Source organism: Carassius carassius, chromosome 26, assembly GCF_963082965.1.
Source record: "Carassius carassius chromosome 26, fCarCar2.1, whole genome shotgun sequence".
Classification (NCBI taxonomy): domain Eukaryota; kingdom Metazoa; phylum Chordata; class Actinopteri; order Cypriniformes; family Cyprinidae; genus Carassius; species Carassius carassius.
In genome coordinates this window covers 18,702,419-18,721,597 of record NC_081780.1, presented here as the reverse complement: position 1 = coordinate 18,721,597, position 19,179 = coordinate 18,702,419, and the positions used below count along the sequence as shown (strand labels likewise).

The 19,179-nt window shown below is 36.7% G+C and overlaps 1 protein-coding gene across 4 annotated transcripts in view; it reads right to left on the bottom strand.

The window, feature by feature from the left end:
* Positions 1-19,179, bottom strand: part of tbc1d22a (TBC1 domain family, member 22a) — a 146,602-nt gene that overhangs the window by 13,602 nt on the left and 113,821 nt on the right. For all 4 annotated transcript variants that reach the window (XM_059511502.1, XM_059511504.1, XM_059511503.1 and 1 more), the window contains one exon: positions 6,003-6,098. In XM_059511502.1, the coding sequence (XP_059367485.1) occupies positions 6,003-6,098 (96 nt within the window). The remainder of the gene's footprint in view (positions 1-6,002; positions 6,099-19,179) is intronic.

Here is a 19,179-nt window from a genome sequence, read left to right as displayed (position 1 = left end):
ATTATGGAAAATGGAAAATTATTAGTAGATGGCAAGGAAAGACAACATAAACATTGAAATTGGTAGTTAACTTTGTTTTCTGCTCATGAAGACAGCATTTTGATTAAAAAGTACTCCAGACAGCAAGAAGAAAACTCTGAACCCCCATACAGTATCCTTTCTGACACTTTTCACATTTTTTATTTTTATGTTTATTTATTTATTTTTTAATATTTTTTAGAAGGATTCTCAGAAGCAACAAGCCTTTTGGAACTTCAATTGAATACATCTGGTTTAGAGAATGTTGGCAACTGCTGTAACAACACCATCATGGGGCAAAAATTAGCTTTCTCCATTGTGTGTATTGTGTATTTTGATTAATTGCATTTTTGTAAACAACAAATTAAAATGCATCACTGCATTACATTTGATTGTCAGGACATCATTCTCAGTTTTAAGTCAGCTTATAAAGTTATATTTTATATTCAGTTCTGTAAGGCATTTCATGTGTGGAATTTCTGTCAAGTGGAAATTCTATTCCACAAAATAAGCCATTTGCACCATTTTTTTTTTAACTGCAAGAAAGTTGAACATGCAATACAGCCTAGAGAAATTAAAATGACAACAGCTCAGATTTTCGTTCATGCCCACTTTGCCCCCCCCCCCCCCCCCAAAAAATTATGTTTTGTGAACCAAATACCACAAAAATCATTCAGCTCCAATATCTTTTCAAAAACGGTAGCATTTCTCATTAAGAACAGTTTCCATTCCCCAACCCTACCTACAGGTAAGATGACAATATATCATTATGCACATTATGAAGAGTGCAGGAAGGGTAAAAGCGGGTCAGACTGGTTCATAAAGCAGGTTTCCATGTGGGCGCTGTGGTATAGTCCTTTTAACCTTTATTCTGTCCCAGTAAAGATTTCCCCCTGCTTCAATACTCATTAATTGCCCTCCTACCAAGAATAGAAGCCATTACGAATGCCCTGAAATACCAGGGGGTCAGACAAAAGTCACAGTGAAACACAAGACACACCTACTCCTCTGACACGTTAATAAACTCGCATGGATATCTACATCATTTATATTGTTATGTTTAAAAAGGACAGTTCATGCAAAAATGTCAAATGCTGGTCATTATTTTCTCACTCTCATCCAATTTCTAATTTGTAAGACTAACTGACTAACTTCTCTGGAATACAAAAGAAGAATATCCAGGCCATTCCTCTTCATACAATGAAAGTGAGCTCCTAAAAAGATCTGATCGTACTTGCATTTGAGTATACTGGCCCATCAAGATGTGCCTCACCAGGTCTGAAGTCAATAACAATTGGTCTTGAGACAGAATCAGTGAAGTTTGATTTTATTGACGTTTAACCTGATGCAAAGTGTTCATATTTGACTGCATGAGAATGCAAATAACATTTCACTAAACTGAAGAGGAAGATTTTTTTTTTATTTTTGGCAAATAATGCTAATCATTTGTATGACTTCAGGAGACATTGAATATTCAATGGGACTAGCATTTATTGTGGGTTTTGAAGCTCGGACATCCTTGGCAGACTATAAGTCACAGTAAGCATCTCCTTTTGTGACTGAATTTTCATTTACGGGTGAACAATACCTTTAAATAAACAATTTATTATGTTTTGTGTTTAATTAAGGATTTATACAATTTCTGATTTCATTTTCAAGAGCCATTAACTGCCATGCTCATTAAGAAAGCCTTTGTTAGCAACCAACACTCAATCTCTTAAAATCCATTTCATACAGTCTTGCTGTGTGCAAGATATACTTGAAAAATCACCAAAAAAAAATAAAAATTCCGCCCATCAATCCATCTCTCTTCAGTTTGCATTCCCCTGAAAAACGGCATGTGTACTGCTTCTGAGAAAATATGGGACTTTAAGTATTTCTTGGAAACCTGCCCTAATGAGAACAAATTCCAGAATAGAAATACCTTTTTTTATATTCAGAAAGACATATGAAGGGCTAAATGGATTGAGAGAAAGACAGAGGAAAAGCCAGAGGCCAACTTTAAGACACATACTGCGAACTCCTGAAATCCAACTGCTATGAAAAACCAGTGTCCCAAAAGACAAGAATAATTTTCACAGTTTGATATGCTGGGCTAGAACCATAATGGAGACTTATTTAATACTTCACATCAGGTCTTTCCCTCAATCTCTCCCACTGAATCAAAATGATCTTCATAAGAACAGTCCAATTTATAGGCATTTTCAAACTTAATCCTATATGGAAGTGCACTTTGCTTTTAGAGAGTTTTCCATTGTCTTGATTCTATAATGATATGTACGTGAACACTTATTTTAGGTGTGTTAAAGATATTTTGGATTAACTCTGGTACTATTCAAATATTTTTGTGTTTATTTCAACATCCGCACAAGCCTAACTGAAACACTGGCTTAATAAACATTAACCAACATCTGTTTATCCAACTAATGGAAGACAGGGAGAGTGTTCAGTAAACCCTTATTATTTTTCTTATACTGTTTGATTACACTATTGTAAAATAACTTTAAATAAAGTGATGTGACATTTTGTCTTCACTTTTAAAACAAAATCCTTCACTTTGCACAATATCCATTATACTATGTGAACTTCAAAATTGTGTATTGCATGACTATCAGTAACTTATAGAGTTTTTGTCCCTAAACAGCACTGCGTTGCAACATCCATTTCAGAGAAGGCAATCCCAGAATGCACAGAAACAACAAGGCTTAACTCTATGAATTGTTTTTTACTCTGCCAGTGGTTGAGATTTCTTACATGCCCTGCCAAAATTGTCACTGATTCAAATTTTCTCTGATTAATCTACCCTTTTACTTTTGTCATTTTATAAACCTTCACAACAACAGCAGGTATATTATACATGGATCCTAACAAACATCTGATTTTCTCCCAAAAGTTCTTGTTCGCATAAGACATAACCAGAGTAAACTGTTTTAGGTAGGATATTCCCCAAGATGGCCATTTTGACAAAATTATTTGTGTATTCGGTCACAATTTATTTTATGGTCCAATTCTCACTATTAACTAACCATTAACTATGACTTTCACCTCAATTAACTCCTTATTTGCTGCTTATTAATAGTTTATAAGGTAGTTGTTAAGTTTAGGGTATTGGGTAGGATTATGGATGTCATGCATTATATGTACTTTATAAGCACTAATAAACAGCCAATATGTTAATAATAGATATGCTAATAAGCAACTACTTATTAGTGTGAATTGGACCCTATACTAAAGTGTTACTGTGTATTCTGTGGTGTGTTAATAGCTTAGCAACATGCTAACATCATGAAAACAAATGAGGTGAATCATTTGTATGCCAAACATGAAGAGAGCACATTGGGAGTTGCTTCCTATCTTCCAAATCAGATTCTTCATTTCCTTAGAAGGCATCTGCCTATGTAGACAGAAAGGCAACTCACTATGTTCCAGAAAACAGCTAGTCAGTTATTTTAAGAGTGGACTTCCCTGCTTCTTCCCTTCAAAAAAGGCAAGAAGCAGAAAGGAATTGTATGGGAACTGTTTGTCTAGGGACGGCTTGACCTGAACAGATTGCACTGGAGGAGGTGAAATCATAGGTTGGGTGAAGCAAATTCAACTTCTTCGCCAACAGATCTACCATAACACCACTATACCTCTAACTAGTCTATGTCAGGACAGTCTTGGAGGGCACAATAGGGTATCACTTATCTACCATCGTGTGTGAAAACAAACCAACAAAAAAGGGAAGGAATATACAGTGAAACAAAAGGATAAGGAGACAGAATAGGAGAAATAATCTCTCTGCTGACACATGGCACAGGCGGGTAAAGTCGGAGGCCCGGGGCTGTTGTCTGAATGCCAAACAGCAGCCGTGTGCTGCAGAGCTGGTGCAGGGGATAATTCTGAATCACTGGGCACTGTAAACACAATAAATCAACCGCCCCACAACAACACACTGCTGATACACACCACTGACTCGCTGCATATTCAACAACACACACACACACTGAGCAGTCTATTCACTCCACAGAGATGCAAGTTTAAAGAGAAGGCAAAGATTTAGAAAGAAAAAAGATTCACTCCGATTTCTGCATTTTGAATGCTTTTTAAACCTGTAAAATTACGTAATTATGACTCAAACTGAATATTTGAGAGGACAATTCAAAAGTAGGACGAGACTTGATTATTAAGGAAGTGATAAGAAAACCCAATGAATGGTGGAAAGTGGGAGTTCCATTCCTGAATGAAAGTTTGCATATTTAAATCAACCAGTACATTTAAAAGAAATGTCTCAAAAGAATGATTAATTCACTGATCCGTGAGTGGTCAGTGACTCGATGATTCAATCATAGTGTTTTTAATTCTTCAAAAATGCCCCATTTGTGTCCCACAGAAGAAGAAAAAGAAAAAAAGAAATCAAATAATATATGCATTTATAATGACAAAAGTATGAGTAAACAATGACCGAACTGAAATTTTTGGATGAGTAATGCTAACCTGAAAGAGACTTTCAGAGGCAGTTATTACATTTACTACAAAGACACTTTTTTATGATATTCCTGGTTAAACTCTAAAATAAGACAAATACATTAAAGGGATAGTTCACCCAAAAATCATAATTCTGTCATTAATTGCTCACCCTCACGTAAAAGCTCTACAAGTTCTCTGACCCTCCCAAAGACAGCAAGGATCCTTACATGATTGATGCTCGGGAATCATAACAAGGAGATCGTTAAAAGAATCCATGTGACATCAGTGGTTCAACCGTAATTTTACAAAGCTACGAGAATGCTTATTGTGTTCAAAGAAAACAAAAGTAATGACTTTATTCCTAAAATTCTTCTTCTCTACGTCACCATATAGCGCCATTTTGGATGCATGGGAATAGGTTGTTTACATTCACATCAAAGCATAAACAACGTAAACAGTGTATCCACATACGGTGCTGATGACACAGAACAGTGTACGTTGTTTTCGTATCTGATATTCTCCAAAACGGCGCTATAGTAGGAGACGAATTGTTGAATAAAGTCATTATGTTTGTTTTCTTTGTGTATAAAAAAAGTATTCTTTTAGCTTTGTAAAATTATGGTTGAACCACTGATGTCACATCTCACTGTTATGATTATGAGCCTTGATCATTTTAGGATCCTTGTTTCTATGGGAGGGTCAGAAAGCTCACGGAATGCATCAAAAACATCTTAATTTGTGTTCCGAAGATGAATGAAGGTCTTCCAGGTTTGGAACAACGTGATGGTAATTAGTAATTAATGAGATAATTTTCATTTTTGGGTGAACTATCCCTTTAATGCATTTGAACAATTAGTACTAATTGTTATAGTACTAATTGTAATAGTACTAATACTATATAGCAAAACTCCTTGATTGTTATATAATCGGAAAGTGTAAACTATCTAATTGGTTAAAAAAAATAAAAATCTCGGCTGCATGATTGTTTACAGTATATTGTTGCAAAAAATGCAAACTATATTATCGTACAGCTCTCTATATAAAGTTTAATATATATTATATCTAACTTGATCATCATACATATGTAGGGCGATATAGACACTACATAGCAAATCTCAACTACTTGATTGCTTGTATCACTGCAAAAATGCAGGCATTGAGCTGGGATGTTTGAGTGATTGACAGGATCAGGAAAATTAAGACACAAGAATCAAGTAATAGATATGGGACTTTTGGTTATATAAGCAAACTCATATTGTACTTCTGGTGACCCATCCACCCTCTCCTAGCCTCCATGCCTAAACCCTTTACCTCTCAATGGCATGGAACAAGTGAGTGTGAGAGGGGACAGGAAATAGAAGAGTCTCAAAGGGACGGTGCAATGTCACCTTACAGCAGCTGCTGTTGTCATCACACTAATGCAGGCGCGCTGACCCCTCAACCCTGCAAGTTAATGAGGGAGGAGGGGTCTCATGCAAGGACGACACACACTGCGGCTCAGGGACCGCACAACACGATACAAAAAAACATCTTACCTGGAAATCCTTTTCCTCTAGTATCTCTTTCCTCCATCGCACCAGGAAGGCAGCGCACACGTACAAATGGAAATGAGAGAATCCTTCAGGCTCTGCCTGTGAACATAAAGATGAGAGTAACACTGAAGTCACGATTAAACGAGTCATATCGATTAGCATTATGACCTCCCAATTATGAGCTCATTAACATATGACCACCCTCATTTGCCTACCAGCATGGTTCAATATAAATAAATAATTTAAAAATGTAAATAAATCAATAACACAAGTTTTATTTTGTATTTCTAGTTTTTGTGCTTTACTTTGTAATTTTGGTGTGTCAAGTTAAGTTACTTCAAATATACTTGCTGTTTAATTAATTGTTACATGCTTTTACAGTGTCTTTTTGTTTTTTGTTGAACTGTGCAGCAATTGAAAAAAAAGGCCAATTCACAATTTATACACATATAAATTGTATATATTTACATAAATAGGTAACACTTTATTATAGGGACATTTATAGGGGAAATCTCACACTATTAACCAGTTGCTTATTAGCATGCATATTACTAGCATTATCTAGCAAATCTAACATTTGTTATATTTTAGCGTTTGATTAACTGTGTTAGCTTTTGTAGGACAGAGGCCATTTACAAATATAAGTCTTAAAGCCACAGTAGCAAAAACAGAAAATGCTCTTAATTTTTTTTGATGCAAGAAACCTTGACTAATATTAAAAGCAGACATCAGACGAAACAGATCAAGTGCTACATAACAGTGCAATAAGATCTCTTTAGGAAAACAGAAGGAAACCAGTGTATCTGCGTTTAAATGAGAATTTTTATTATTAAGAGATCGAGAAAAATTCCTCTATTTAGTTTGACCTTTCACGTTTCTCATTTAAATTTTTCTCACCACTTATTCCATTTCCTCATTTAGACGTCTTGGCACATTTTCTGATGGTGTCGAAAACAAAACAATGAAATTAAAGGGCAGGCTGAAACAAGATGAGCCTTTACGTGAAGGCCTAGTGGGTATAATAATAGTAACTATTTAACAAGGTCTTGTGTCCGCAGAATGGGACACAAAGTGGAGTATGTAATCCTTCTCAAAAACCTTGTAATGTGATAACACTCTTGAACCAATCTATTCTTCATCTGAATAAGACCATTGTCAGAAAAGAGCTACAGTCAGGCAGGAGCATTAAGTAAGTCGGCAAAAGTGATGCAACACAATCACAGCCAATATGAACATATGCATGTTCATATTGCTCTTGAATAAATGATTATATATTTTTAAGTCACAGAAACAATGCAGTCAACACAAATGTTATGTGGCAGCTACTTTCAAATGCGGATTTGCTCCATTTTGGGCGCGCTAGCATAGACATTAATGTTTATATCTGAGTTATAAACTTCCATCCCAGTATTTCTATGATAATATGAATGCCTGTCCGACAGAAATAATACTCTGTAGATGAAAAGACTGTTTGTGAAGCTCTCTGTGTTGTCAGCGGCAGTGCGAACACAGATTTGAATGATCCGGTAAGACATAGGTTTAATAGACACTGGAGAATTGTTGTCATTTAGAAATGAGATTGTGTGGTTGTCTGAATCGAGATCGCAATCTTTTTTTTTTACGATTAATCGTGCAGCTCTAGGAGGTTCATTCCGAAAAGTCTGGCTACGTGAGATGCCACCTGTGGAGCCCACGTGGCATAACCACTTCAGCTAGAAGTGCAATGAGCTCCACACGCAGAGGGGGGAAGATTATCTGCAATGCCAGACACGGACAGGAGGGTCCTAATGAAAATCAATGAACGTGTTTCTTCCAGCAATAAACAGGAAGGACAGGTCTCCTCTTCAAGGGTAAATGTGGGCAATGGAAATCTTCCCAACTGTACTGCATGTAAGAGCGCTCACACACAAACAGCACGGTATACGGCAAAGGTGGCAGGAAGTGGTTTCGTGACTGCGCACGTTACATCCAGTCCAATTACCCCGCAGTCATTCTCAGTCACCTCCTCGTCAAAGTGACCACACAAGCGTGAAATGCACTTAATTAGACACTCAATAGACAAGGCCGGGCTGCAAGGGCATCTGCATATGTTCAGTTGTGTGGGAATGAACACTATAATGCAGAGCTCTGGCTTTCTTCCACATATTTATAACAGGAATTGTTGTCGGGAATCGCTGTTAATGACATGCACCACTAATTTTATTTTGTTAAAAGACTTAATCCCTGGAAACTGTTGTTTACATAAATAAAGGAGACAGGTGGACTAGTGATAAGACGCCATTTTTTAATGCATTTTTAATTCACCCAAAATTAAAATTCTGCCATTATTTGCTAACTCTCATGTTCGTTAGAACTTAAATGTCTTTCATTCTTTTGCAAAAATGTATGTTTGACAATGTACAGTCGTGGCCAAAAGTTTTGAGAAATAAATATTAGTTTTCAAAAAGTTTGCTGCTAAACTGCTTTTAGATCTTTGTTTCAGTTGTTTCTGTGATGTACTGAAATATAATTACAAGCACTTCATACGTTTCAAAGGCTTTTATCGACAATTACATGACATTTATGCAAAGAGTCAGTATTTGCAGTGTTGGCCCTTCTTTTTCAGGACCTCTGCAATTCGACTGGGCATGCTCTCAATCAACTTCTGGGCCAAATCCTGCTGAATCCTCTTTAGGAGACGATCCTGGCGCTTGCTGGACTTTCTTGGACGCCCTGAAGCCTTCTTTACAAGAATTGAACCTCTTTCCTTGAAGTTCTTGATGATCCTATAAATTGTTGATTTAGGTGTAATCTTAGTAGCCACAATATCCTTGCCTGTGAAGCCATTTTTATGCCACGCAATGATGGCTGCACGCGTTTCTTTGCAGGTCACCATGGTTAACAATAGAAGAACAATGATTTCAAGCATCACCCTCCTTTTAACATGTCAAGTCTGCCTTTTTAACCCAATCAGCCTGACATAATGATCTCCAGCCTTGTGCTTGTCAACATTCTCATACTCATTCTGGAGTATATGCAAATTGCTATTTTTTAAAAACTTAAGCAGCAACTTTTCCAATTTCCAATATTTATGTAATTCTCAAAACTTTTGGCCACGACTGTATAAGCTGATCTCTTCTGTCAAGTGAACACATAAGGTAACCAGGGATAGCAAAAGTAATATATATATATATATATATATATACACACACACACACACACACACACACACACACACACACACACACACACACACACATATATGATGCTGAAGTCTTTGTCAGGAACAGAATTAAATTTAAGCTGTAAATTCCTCCCCTCTCCACCTTATTCCTAAACGCAAAAGTCAGCCTATGGGTGAGACTTTCAGTTCGTTAGCTTCTTTAGGGAAATAAAGAGAAGAATAACAACATGCAGTAAACCGTAAAACATTACAAACCAGTGTGTTCATAATTAAGATAATACACTACAATAATATGGTAAGACACACCAATTTGCAATATTAAGCAGCAAATGAGTGGTTTTGTACAGCTAACAATAGCTGGAAGCAAAACCCATAAAATTTACAAATGCCCATGTCCACTGTTAGAATAAGGTGGATACAGATGTCAAATGTAGTATTTTGTATTATTTATATACTAATATATGATTTATTCATATTTTGAACATTTTTATATTTTCAGTTTCTGTTTTACAATAAGTTAGTCATAAAAAAAGTACTTTAGCCAAATCAGCATTTCTAATTTTCAAGCTTTTAACTTACATTTATATTTGATTTCAGCTTATTTTCAGTTAGTATCAATTAGTTTTAGTTAACAATAACAACACCGCTCAAATATAATTAGCCCTTTTTTAAATTCGAATTTGCATGCATTCGGTTACAAAACATCACAACCGTTTAGTGTCACTGGTGTCACATCTGGAACTGTGTGATTTGATGTGCCAAATATGAATTATTATGCGCATGTTCAAATGAAATTTGGAAGCTGCAGTGGAGTGGAAGATTATAAACAAGTTTTCTGTCTTTTCCTCATGCAATGCTATTTTACAGTCCTTTTTCGAGTTTGACAGTCCCTGGTAACCATCCATGTTCACTGTATGGAAAACAGCAGCTTGGATACATTTCTCCTTTGTGTTCCACAGAGGAAAGTATATTACAGCAATTATATAATATTTGACCTCTATGATACAAAATGCAATTTGTGCTTAAGCAGAAAATACTATGTCTAAATATATTCCTCATCATATAAACAAAAGCTGCTCCGGGTTCCGAGAAGGCGTATGTGTTATTAGTGTATTTTTTCGAAGCTTGTGGTCTAGTTTTATGTGAGAGAGAAGGCTGGGTTCACCTTTAGAAGTGCTGTAGTTTTTCTTCATTGATCATTTTAATTATTTTGTCTGTCTTTCCCTCGGGGGGCGAACAGTTGATGATGGGTCTTAATTAATGGGGCCAGTGGGGGAACAGACACAGTGGTCCATTCTGGAACGTTCTGACGCAAGTTCTGGTGACACACTTCAGGTGGGATAAGTTTGAAATGAGGACAAACTCAATCCATGTAGTCCATGATTACACTTTTGTTCACTATACTATATTTTAGGTTACAGCAAAGTTATAATTTAATAAGTTATAATAAAATAAATACATGCACAAACACAAAACAAAGAACGTGCAATGTAAGTGGTGTTTGGCTGTGCAAAAGTCAGTCCAATAATATGAAAAATTTAAATATAATCCCCAAATTTGGTATAATTGAAATCTAGTATAAATTTAGTCATATAAGAATTAAACCACGTTTGTGAATAGTCAGTTCTACTCTAACTAAAATCCACCTGAAGTAACATTAAAATGACTGCAATACTGTAATATAATGTTGTGAATTCTTATTGTTTGTTGTCCACATTGTATTAATAATAGGCCAACATGTGTCTTCAAAATACATATTTTAATATGATTTATAACCAAGTTTACATATGCTTTCACATCTCTTGATATTTTTGCCTTGCAATTTTTAAACAAAGTGTTTGATTAATCAGAATGCACACATGCATATTGATTCAGCTTTCAATATAGTTAAAAAAAATATATAAAAAAAATGGCACTTTAGGGTAACACTTTAGTTTAGGGACCATATCCTACATCCCTAATCCTACCCAATACCTAAACATAATTACTACCTTACTAACTAGGCCTGGACGATTAATCGAAAAATAATCAAAACCGAAATTCATAACCTCTAACTGACGTAATTTTCCCATGTCGGTTATTTCGGTTTTTTAATCCTGTTAACACTTCCCCCTTAAAAGCACGTGTGTAGCCACATGACTCTGCTCTCCAGTCAGTGGCATAAAAGCAAAGCGGTGTGAGCGGTGAGCCTTGCGTCTTCACTAAACTTTGTCAGTTGTATTAGTTTTATGGTTTGGACATTCAAGCGATTAGATGAACGGATGTGTATTCTTATATCGAGCTACCATGTTCGCGCAGCTCCATTGTGGCACGAACACTCATCTAAACAGTAGCTATGAAGATCGCGCGCACAGAGGAACGCAGAAACTAGTTGTCAGTGCTGTCCTGTGATTTATCACTAAAGTAGCTTAGAATCTCAAAACTTATTATAGCATGTTTGTGTGCAGCGCACATGAAGCACAAGCGCGTGCACAGAGAGCAGCGGTCGCGCTGCGGGTTCCAGGTTTGTGTCCGTTCATCTGAACATAAACAGATGAGAAAAAAAACACACATGTAGGCCTACAGTATTTTTGCTTAAAGAGACAACAGCCTAATAAACGCGCTGCCTGTCATTAGTGTTAATCAAAGAACAAAAGAAAATCATTCACTGATCTTGACTGAATATATTTAATAACTTTACTTGATTAATCTTTATTTTATTTATAAAAAGAAAACTATGCAGTGTTTTTAAACTTTTAATTACAGTTTCTGTACCTGAAATTTAGTTTAGTTGTATTTATTTATGATATTGCTTATTGATTTGTTTGTTCCTTTCTTATTACTGACCTATCTTATTACTTGTCTTTAAGTTTTTGCTATGGTATTTTTTTTTAATCACAGGCAAAATTCCTCTTGCAGTGTTTTGTAGGCTGCTTATTTTTGCTCATGTTTCAGCTGCAACAGAATGCTTTGTAAAAATGTTTGACATCTAAATGTTTGACTTAATTTTTTTATATTGGATTTTTTATCTTATTGGAATCGAAACTAGGAATCGATAAGAATCGGAATCGATAAAATTGAAACGATACCCAACCCTAGTAAGAAATGTTACGAACATAGATAAAATAACTGCTGATAGTCAATCATATTTACAGTACCTTGTCAGTGAACTATGAGGGCAAAAAAAAAAAAAAACCGAAACAAAATAATCGTTCATTAATCGTAATCGAGGTAAAACGTTCAATTAATCAAGGTTTTGATTTTAGGCCATAATTGTCCAGCCCTATTACTAACTATTAATAAGCAGCAAATTAGGAGTTTGAGGCAAACCAATTTTTTTTTATATGTCTGTTAATAGCGATTATTGGACCATAAAATAAAGTGTGACCAAAAAGACACTGTATATTGATAAATAATACAAAATAATACTTATTATTATTTAATATATTAATTATACATTGTGTTTTCCTCAGTAACTAAATTGCAGAGAACTAGTAAAATGTGCTGCCACAATTGTCTGTTTACCATGTCTAGAGAAGTTCAATCCACATATAAAATTTAGAGAACACGTTTCTTCAACAAGTTCCATAACTTGAAGTATCATTAATGTTTGTGGCACATGAGGGATGAGTTATTAGGGTTTGTTCAAATCCTTAGTCAGCACTACTAATTTTATTATGGGAGCAAACGAAAATCTTTACAAACCACTCTTGACAAACAAGCTCAAAGCCATAGTCGTCCAAAGCAGAATCTCGTAACATCTTGATGGATTTTCATGTAAATACAAGTGTAAGCTTACAGCCATAACATAAAATCTTCTGGGGCACGGATCTGAGGTATCATCATGATAAACAGCAATGTAGCAGTCAGAGCGCTTTGGCAGAATTTTGATGACAAGCACTGGAGATCATTGGTTAGCGAAAAGCCTGCAGTCAGTTTATACTTCCATCACCAAGATCCTTAGAGAGTCAGTTCTGATATTAAGCGTGCTCCTTGTTCATGCAAACACACTCTAGATTTACCAACAAGTCTGTTGAGAGGGAGTAGATCTGACATCGAACAGCTCACAACATTCATATCTACCCATCCTTCAGCCCCAAGCAAGAAGAGAGATAGAGCGCGCAGATGAAATGGAGTGGGTCGCTCTGAGTTATGTTCAGGGTGATGATTGCCTATTGGTGTAACCTACCGGCCTTAATCAGAGCGGCAGGGAAGATGACCGTCTGAGGGTATCAAGCTGTGACACGCTCCATGCTACTGTGGTTTATTACTTTATTAAACCTCTCTCTACCTGTGAGATGTGAGACTCCTGCTGTCAGTGGGGGGAAAAAAATATCGCCCACTGTCTGGGAGCATGTGTGCAGTCAAATGTCAAAGGGAGACCTCTATAACTTGGGAGGATGCGTATATCTTTCAGCGGAACAACAAAAAGCAACAAACATGACACTTATGATGAGTCATGACCCGGTGTTGATCTAAGAGTGCATGTGGTTAAGAATGGATGAGTGAAGGATTTCAGATAGTGACTGCAGTTTAAATGTGAACGACTGTGTAAATGTTCACCTGTTTGCCAGTGTCATGTCATATCTACGCCAGGGTCAAAATATAACCACACTTGGCTCCTCGGGGGAGCTGGTTGTAATTTTGTGTTATTTCATTGTAAATGATCATGTACATTTTAGGTATAAAATTTCAAATAAATGTTCTTCTTAACTTTCTAGTCAAAGAATGTGAAAATAAATAAATATATAAAAATGTAAGTATCAGTTTCCATAAGATATTAAGAAGCACAACTGTTTTCTAAAAAGACCATAAGAAATGTTTCGAGCACCAGATTAGAATATTAGAATCACTTCTGAAGGCTCATGTGACACCGAAGACTGGAAAAAAAATGCCTGCTGCAAATTAGCAAGAATACATAACATTTTAAAATGAATTAAAATAGAAATTTTAAAGTGCGAGATTTCACAATATAACGGTTTTGCTTTATTTTTAATTGAATAAATGCAGATTTGGTGGATTTATTATGTTTTACATTTAAACCCGCCCAAAACATTTGAATATCGATAGCTGTTCGAATATTTAAATGTATATAATATAACATTTGTTTTGTGTAACACTTAAGTATAGGGACCAATTCTCACTATTAACTAGTTGCGGAATAGTATGCCTATTATTAACATATTGGCTGTTTATTAGTACTTATAAAGCAAATATTCTGCATGAGCTTTTTCTGCATACATAATGTATGTACCCAGTGCCTAAACCTAACTCATATCTTACTTTATATTAATAAGCAAATACATTTATTTATTTATTTATTTTTTTACAAAAGACGTAATGGTTTGTTAGTACCGAGAATTTAACCTTAAAGTGCCCCATCACGAATTTTTGAAAATTACCTTTCATGCAGTAACATAGCTCTAAGTGAATGAAAACACCCTGCAAAGTTTTAAATCTGAAAGTGCACAGTGTATAAAGTTATTGTCTCTCAAAAGAAACCATTGACTCTGAATCATTGAAACAAGTCAATTTTAAAACGAATCCCAAGCCATTTCAGGTTGCCGTCAACAGGAAACATTAGCATATTGTCCGCCCGGTTGTTGGTCTTTTCGCGTTGGTCTGAATGAAAGTGCAAATTCATTCTTTGCCACTAGGTGCCTCTTTTGGAGTGGTAAAAATAGTGTTTCACTGGTAACGCTGTATATAAAGCAGCACTGCACTCACAAACACGGCTTTATCGGGCATTACAGGCATGATGAAATGAAAATGAGACCAATCAGACCAATCACGGCAGATTAACATCAGGCAAAGGAGGGGTTTGGAAAAATTAATCACTGGGCTAATCGTTTGGGAGTCGTTGAGCACATAAAATAAAATTAAATTCATATTATAAGACAATGAAAGTGTTTTTTGACCTTGCATGCATGTCAACCTTTTACTGGGGAAAAAGCAAAATATGAACCATTCATTACCCATAACAAGGTTTAAAAATAAAGTGTGACCTTGTTTTGCATTCTTTAGAGGGTTAATACTGTGTACGATAATATATTTAATACAAAAAAAAAAAACAATACTTCTACTACTAATGCTAATTAGTTGCTCCAATTAATTTTATATCTGATATTTGATGTAACAGATGAACTCTATATACAACTCAAAATACGATTGTGAGACTGATCTGTCATTAAGTTGATCCAGCAGGTCAGTGCAGGTCTGCCCTCTTTTCTCTTCATCAACCAAAAGTGTCCTTCCAATTTAAGTTACACAGAGTTCTGGCCTTTGATGTGGAGCAAACTTATACACAGTCCACGAGGACCTTAGAAGTTTGGACTATTTATAACTTGACTTTTGGCAACACAAATGCGAAACCTAAGATGACAGGTTTATCTACAGTCAGTAAGGGCGGGCAATGTACTTAGAGAGGACAAGAGAAAGAGAGTGAACACAGACAAAGAATTACATCATCTGACCAAAGGTGTTACACTTTTCCATGCACCACGTTCCCATAGGAACTGAAGCTTTCACGCTTCAAAAAGGATGCTAAAGTACTATAAATGTAACATCAAAGTGTCATATGACTTCTGGAGCCATATGTGTTCCATAGAACATATATGTTGTGTGCTAAGTTGCTATTAATGAATAACCTTCCCAATTTAGCAAGCTGTTAACTGCTGAGACCAGATCAAGCCAGTGAGTTTAACTCCGTTGAGAACTGGATCAACCAATCTGACTTGAAAGAATAATTCACATGAATGGGCTAAAGAGAACTGGGATAGATGTTAAGGTTTTCAATGAATAATGACTAAACTATGGGTTTTAAATACTTACATATTAAGTAAAACTTACAAAGAATATGGTGAACAAGTCATATGTACCACTTTTAGGGTACTTTAATGTTTCACACAGTCCTTTTTTGCTGTAATGGAAAAGAACAACCAGTACAACTATTTAAAGTTCTCATTTGGTGTTCCAACTTCTAAATTAAAACAGAGGTTTGGGACAACATAAGGGTTAGTAAATGATGCCAAATGTTTCATTTTTGTGCATACGAATCCTAAAGGAATAAGGAATATAGGCATAGCAAGTTCTCTGTAAGCAACGTTTTGTCTGAGAGCTACTAAGTCTTGTTCGATTATGGAGTGAATTTGTCCAAAGCCATTCACTGAAGTCAGCTTTAGCTCAAGTGGGGCGCAGCAGGGTTGACTTTTGCTAACATTTTTATCGTAAATGATTGAGTGCAGGGCACCCGGTGAGCTGTTGCTCTGTAAGTGATTGAGCAGGAACTACGAAGGAGCTAGCAGAGGGGATTTAAAGTAAGAAGTGATGAAATATTGATGTGCAAGGGGCTGTGCCGGTGACCTGGACCTTGCCTTCTGGGTACTGCCTTTTCTGTGTCAGAAAACATAGGGCAATCATTAGGGGAACCCCACGGGACAGGTAAAGGGATTCAGGTCGCAGGTCTAAATCCCTGTTGGGAAGATTCCGTCCAATGTGCCTTACGGTGAGGTTTTAGATCAGAAGTCGATGCGGATGAGGAGTAAGAAGAATGGAACTACAGTTTGGTGCACAGGTGTATATAAAACATACATGTAAAGCTAAATCTGTGAAAACCTTGGATGTGAATTTCAGATCTGGGAAGATTTCATTGGTATTCAAGCATTTAGGAATATACAGAAGAGTGTAGTTGGAATTGGCTAAAGCTAGTGCTTCTTTCCTTGGGGAGATACTGCAGATAAGCCTGTCCTAGCAGAAGCAATCTTCTAGCTCATTACCGAGGCAAAAGTCTTGAGCTGGGGGAGTTTTGCTAAACTGTACAGGGCTAACAAGCGCCTGTGAACAGCAGGAATGCATTGACCATTGCGAGCATTCGAGCTGAATCTGCTAATTCGCGGCATGCCAACAAACCGTTGTGAAGTCCCCCTGGCTCTATAGCACAGAGAAGTTGGTGCAAGACCGTCAGTCTCTCGGCCCAAACACCAACCAGGGGAGGCAGGGACACTGCTCTCTTTAGCGCAGACGCTATCACGCTTCACACTTAGCCGCACATGATAACTTTTTTCAAGCAGTCCTCTGACAGAAACGCTTTCAGCCATGGCTTAAACATAACTGAGAATGTGGACCAACAAGATAGAAAAAAAAAAAAACCCAGAGCTCCCCCTAAAGGCAGACCACATAAGTTATGAAATGATGAGGTTTGTCGGCAATATCAAACACTCATCCTGGGGGGGGGGCGTCTCGCCAAAGTCAGCGTCCAGATGTGTGACGCACAGTTAGAGGTGTGAGCACACAACATTAAAAGAGACTCCTTGCTTGCCTTGGGCTTCTAATAAGTCTCCCCACTGAGAAGCCTAACAAACGCACCGGAGAACGGAGTATGTGATGTGGTTGTACAGTAAAGAGCATAAGACCTTGCTGTGGGCAATGTAGACACACACACATACACACACATTTATTCTTTAGTCCACTGACTTCTATTGACTGTGATGGGTCACGAAACATCCCTGTTCACTTTCTGCTGTGCACGGTAGCTCAATAATTGAAGGCCACGCTATTGATGCGTTTGGTGGGAAGGAAACTAAAAAACCACCTGCTGGGTTACAAGCTGCATCATGACAGAGCAAGGTTTCATACATTAAATCAGCTCATACTTTATATGTACTGCTGGGAATGTGAGGATGCTCACTTGGTGGAGGTTAATGGAGAAATGAACATTCAAAACGCTCATATGGTTATGTGTTAGTGTTAAGACCCACACAAAGGAATACTACAGCCAAAGACAAGGGTAACTGTAGCAAGGACAGCACAAAGTACAATAGCTTTTGTAAGCCTCTGCTATACACGGCAGATGGCTGTGATTCACATCCAGTGCGTCGAAGGACCACAGAGGGACTATTATGTTTTTAGGTTCAAGTAGAACAAGACATACAGAAAGTGTAATTGGAGTGATAGGAGGACACCTCAGGCACTGCGCATGATACTTCCATTGCAAATAATGTAACTCTGCTTCAGTGATGAGACCGTGTCAGTACATAACTAATACCTACTTTGGTGTGATCTGTTTGGCCAAGTCTACAGAGACTTGCTATTTCAAAACCAAGTAAGATAACAAACAGTCCAATTTCGACATGGCTGGCTCTGTGCGTAAACAATAAATATGCAAACATATGGAAACCAAATGGCCAGACATGTAAGAGGTGATTAAAAGTTCTTAAAGTTTGCACATTTTCATTGTTGAGGTTATCACAGGTGTAAGGTAACAGGGTGCATATTTTATATGTACTGCATGCATTTGTACTCTAATTTTACTTACTGTCTTAATATTTTATTGCTTTTAGCTGGCCAACATTGCATTTTGCCATATACACTGCATATTTCCACAGAATTGAAACACGCCACTAAGAAAAATCTAGATATGCTCTACCCCTTGCATGATTGCTTATAGTTTTAAATAACTACATCATCTGACCACATGCTTTATACTTTTCCATGCACAGTTTAGTGCGAGGAATCAAAGTTTATGTTACTATTAATGAATAATCTTCTATAACCTTCAGTAAACTGACTTCATTTGGAACTGGATCAATCGATATGACTTAAAAAAATGATTAGTTTGAGAATATTTACATTCAGTTAGCAATAAACGTCATCTGTAAATACTAAAAATTACATTATATTATATCTTATATTCAACACTGGCATTTCCCTTAGGCACTGTCTGCCATCTTGGATGAACAATTTTCTGAACTTGTAACAACCCATTCTGGGAGCAGCACATCCTATAAAAGGTTGTATGCAATGTTGCCTGGAATTTGACAGAATGCCTCCAATTCCCAAAACTGCTGTCTAATGAGGCTGCTCACTAGTTTTTGAGGTACAGCCAGGGAATCTCATAGAATGAGAAGTCTGCCAAGAAACCAGAAGCCTCCCCTGAACTTTATACAAAGATAAGCATTCTAAATTAGTTAAATTAAAGATGCCGTCAGCAGTTTTGGAATAGCACACATACAACCTGACAGATATCACTAAAATAGGTGT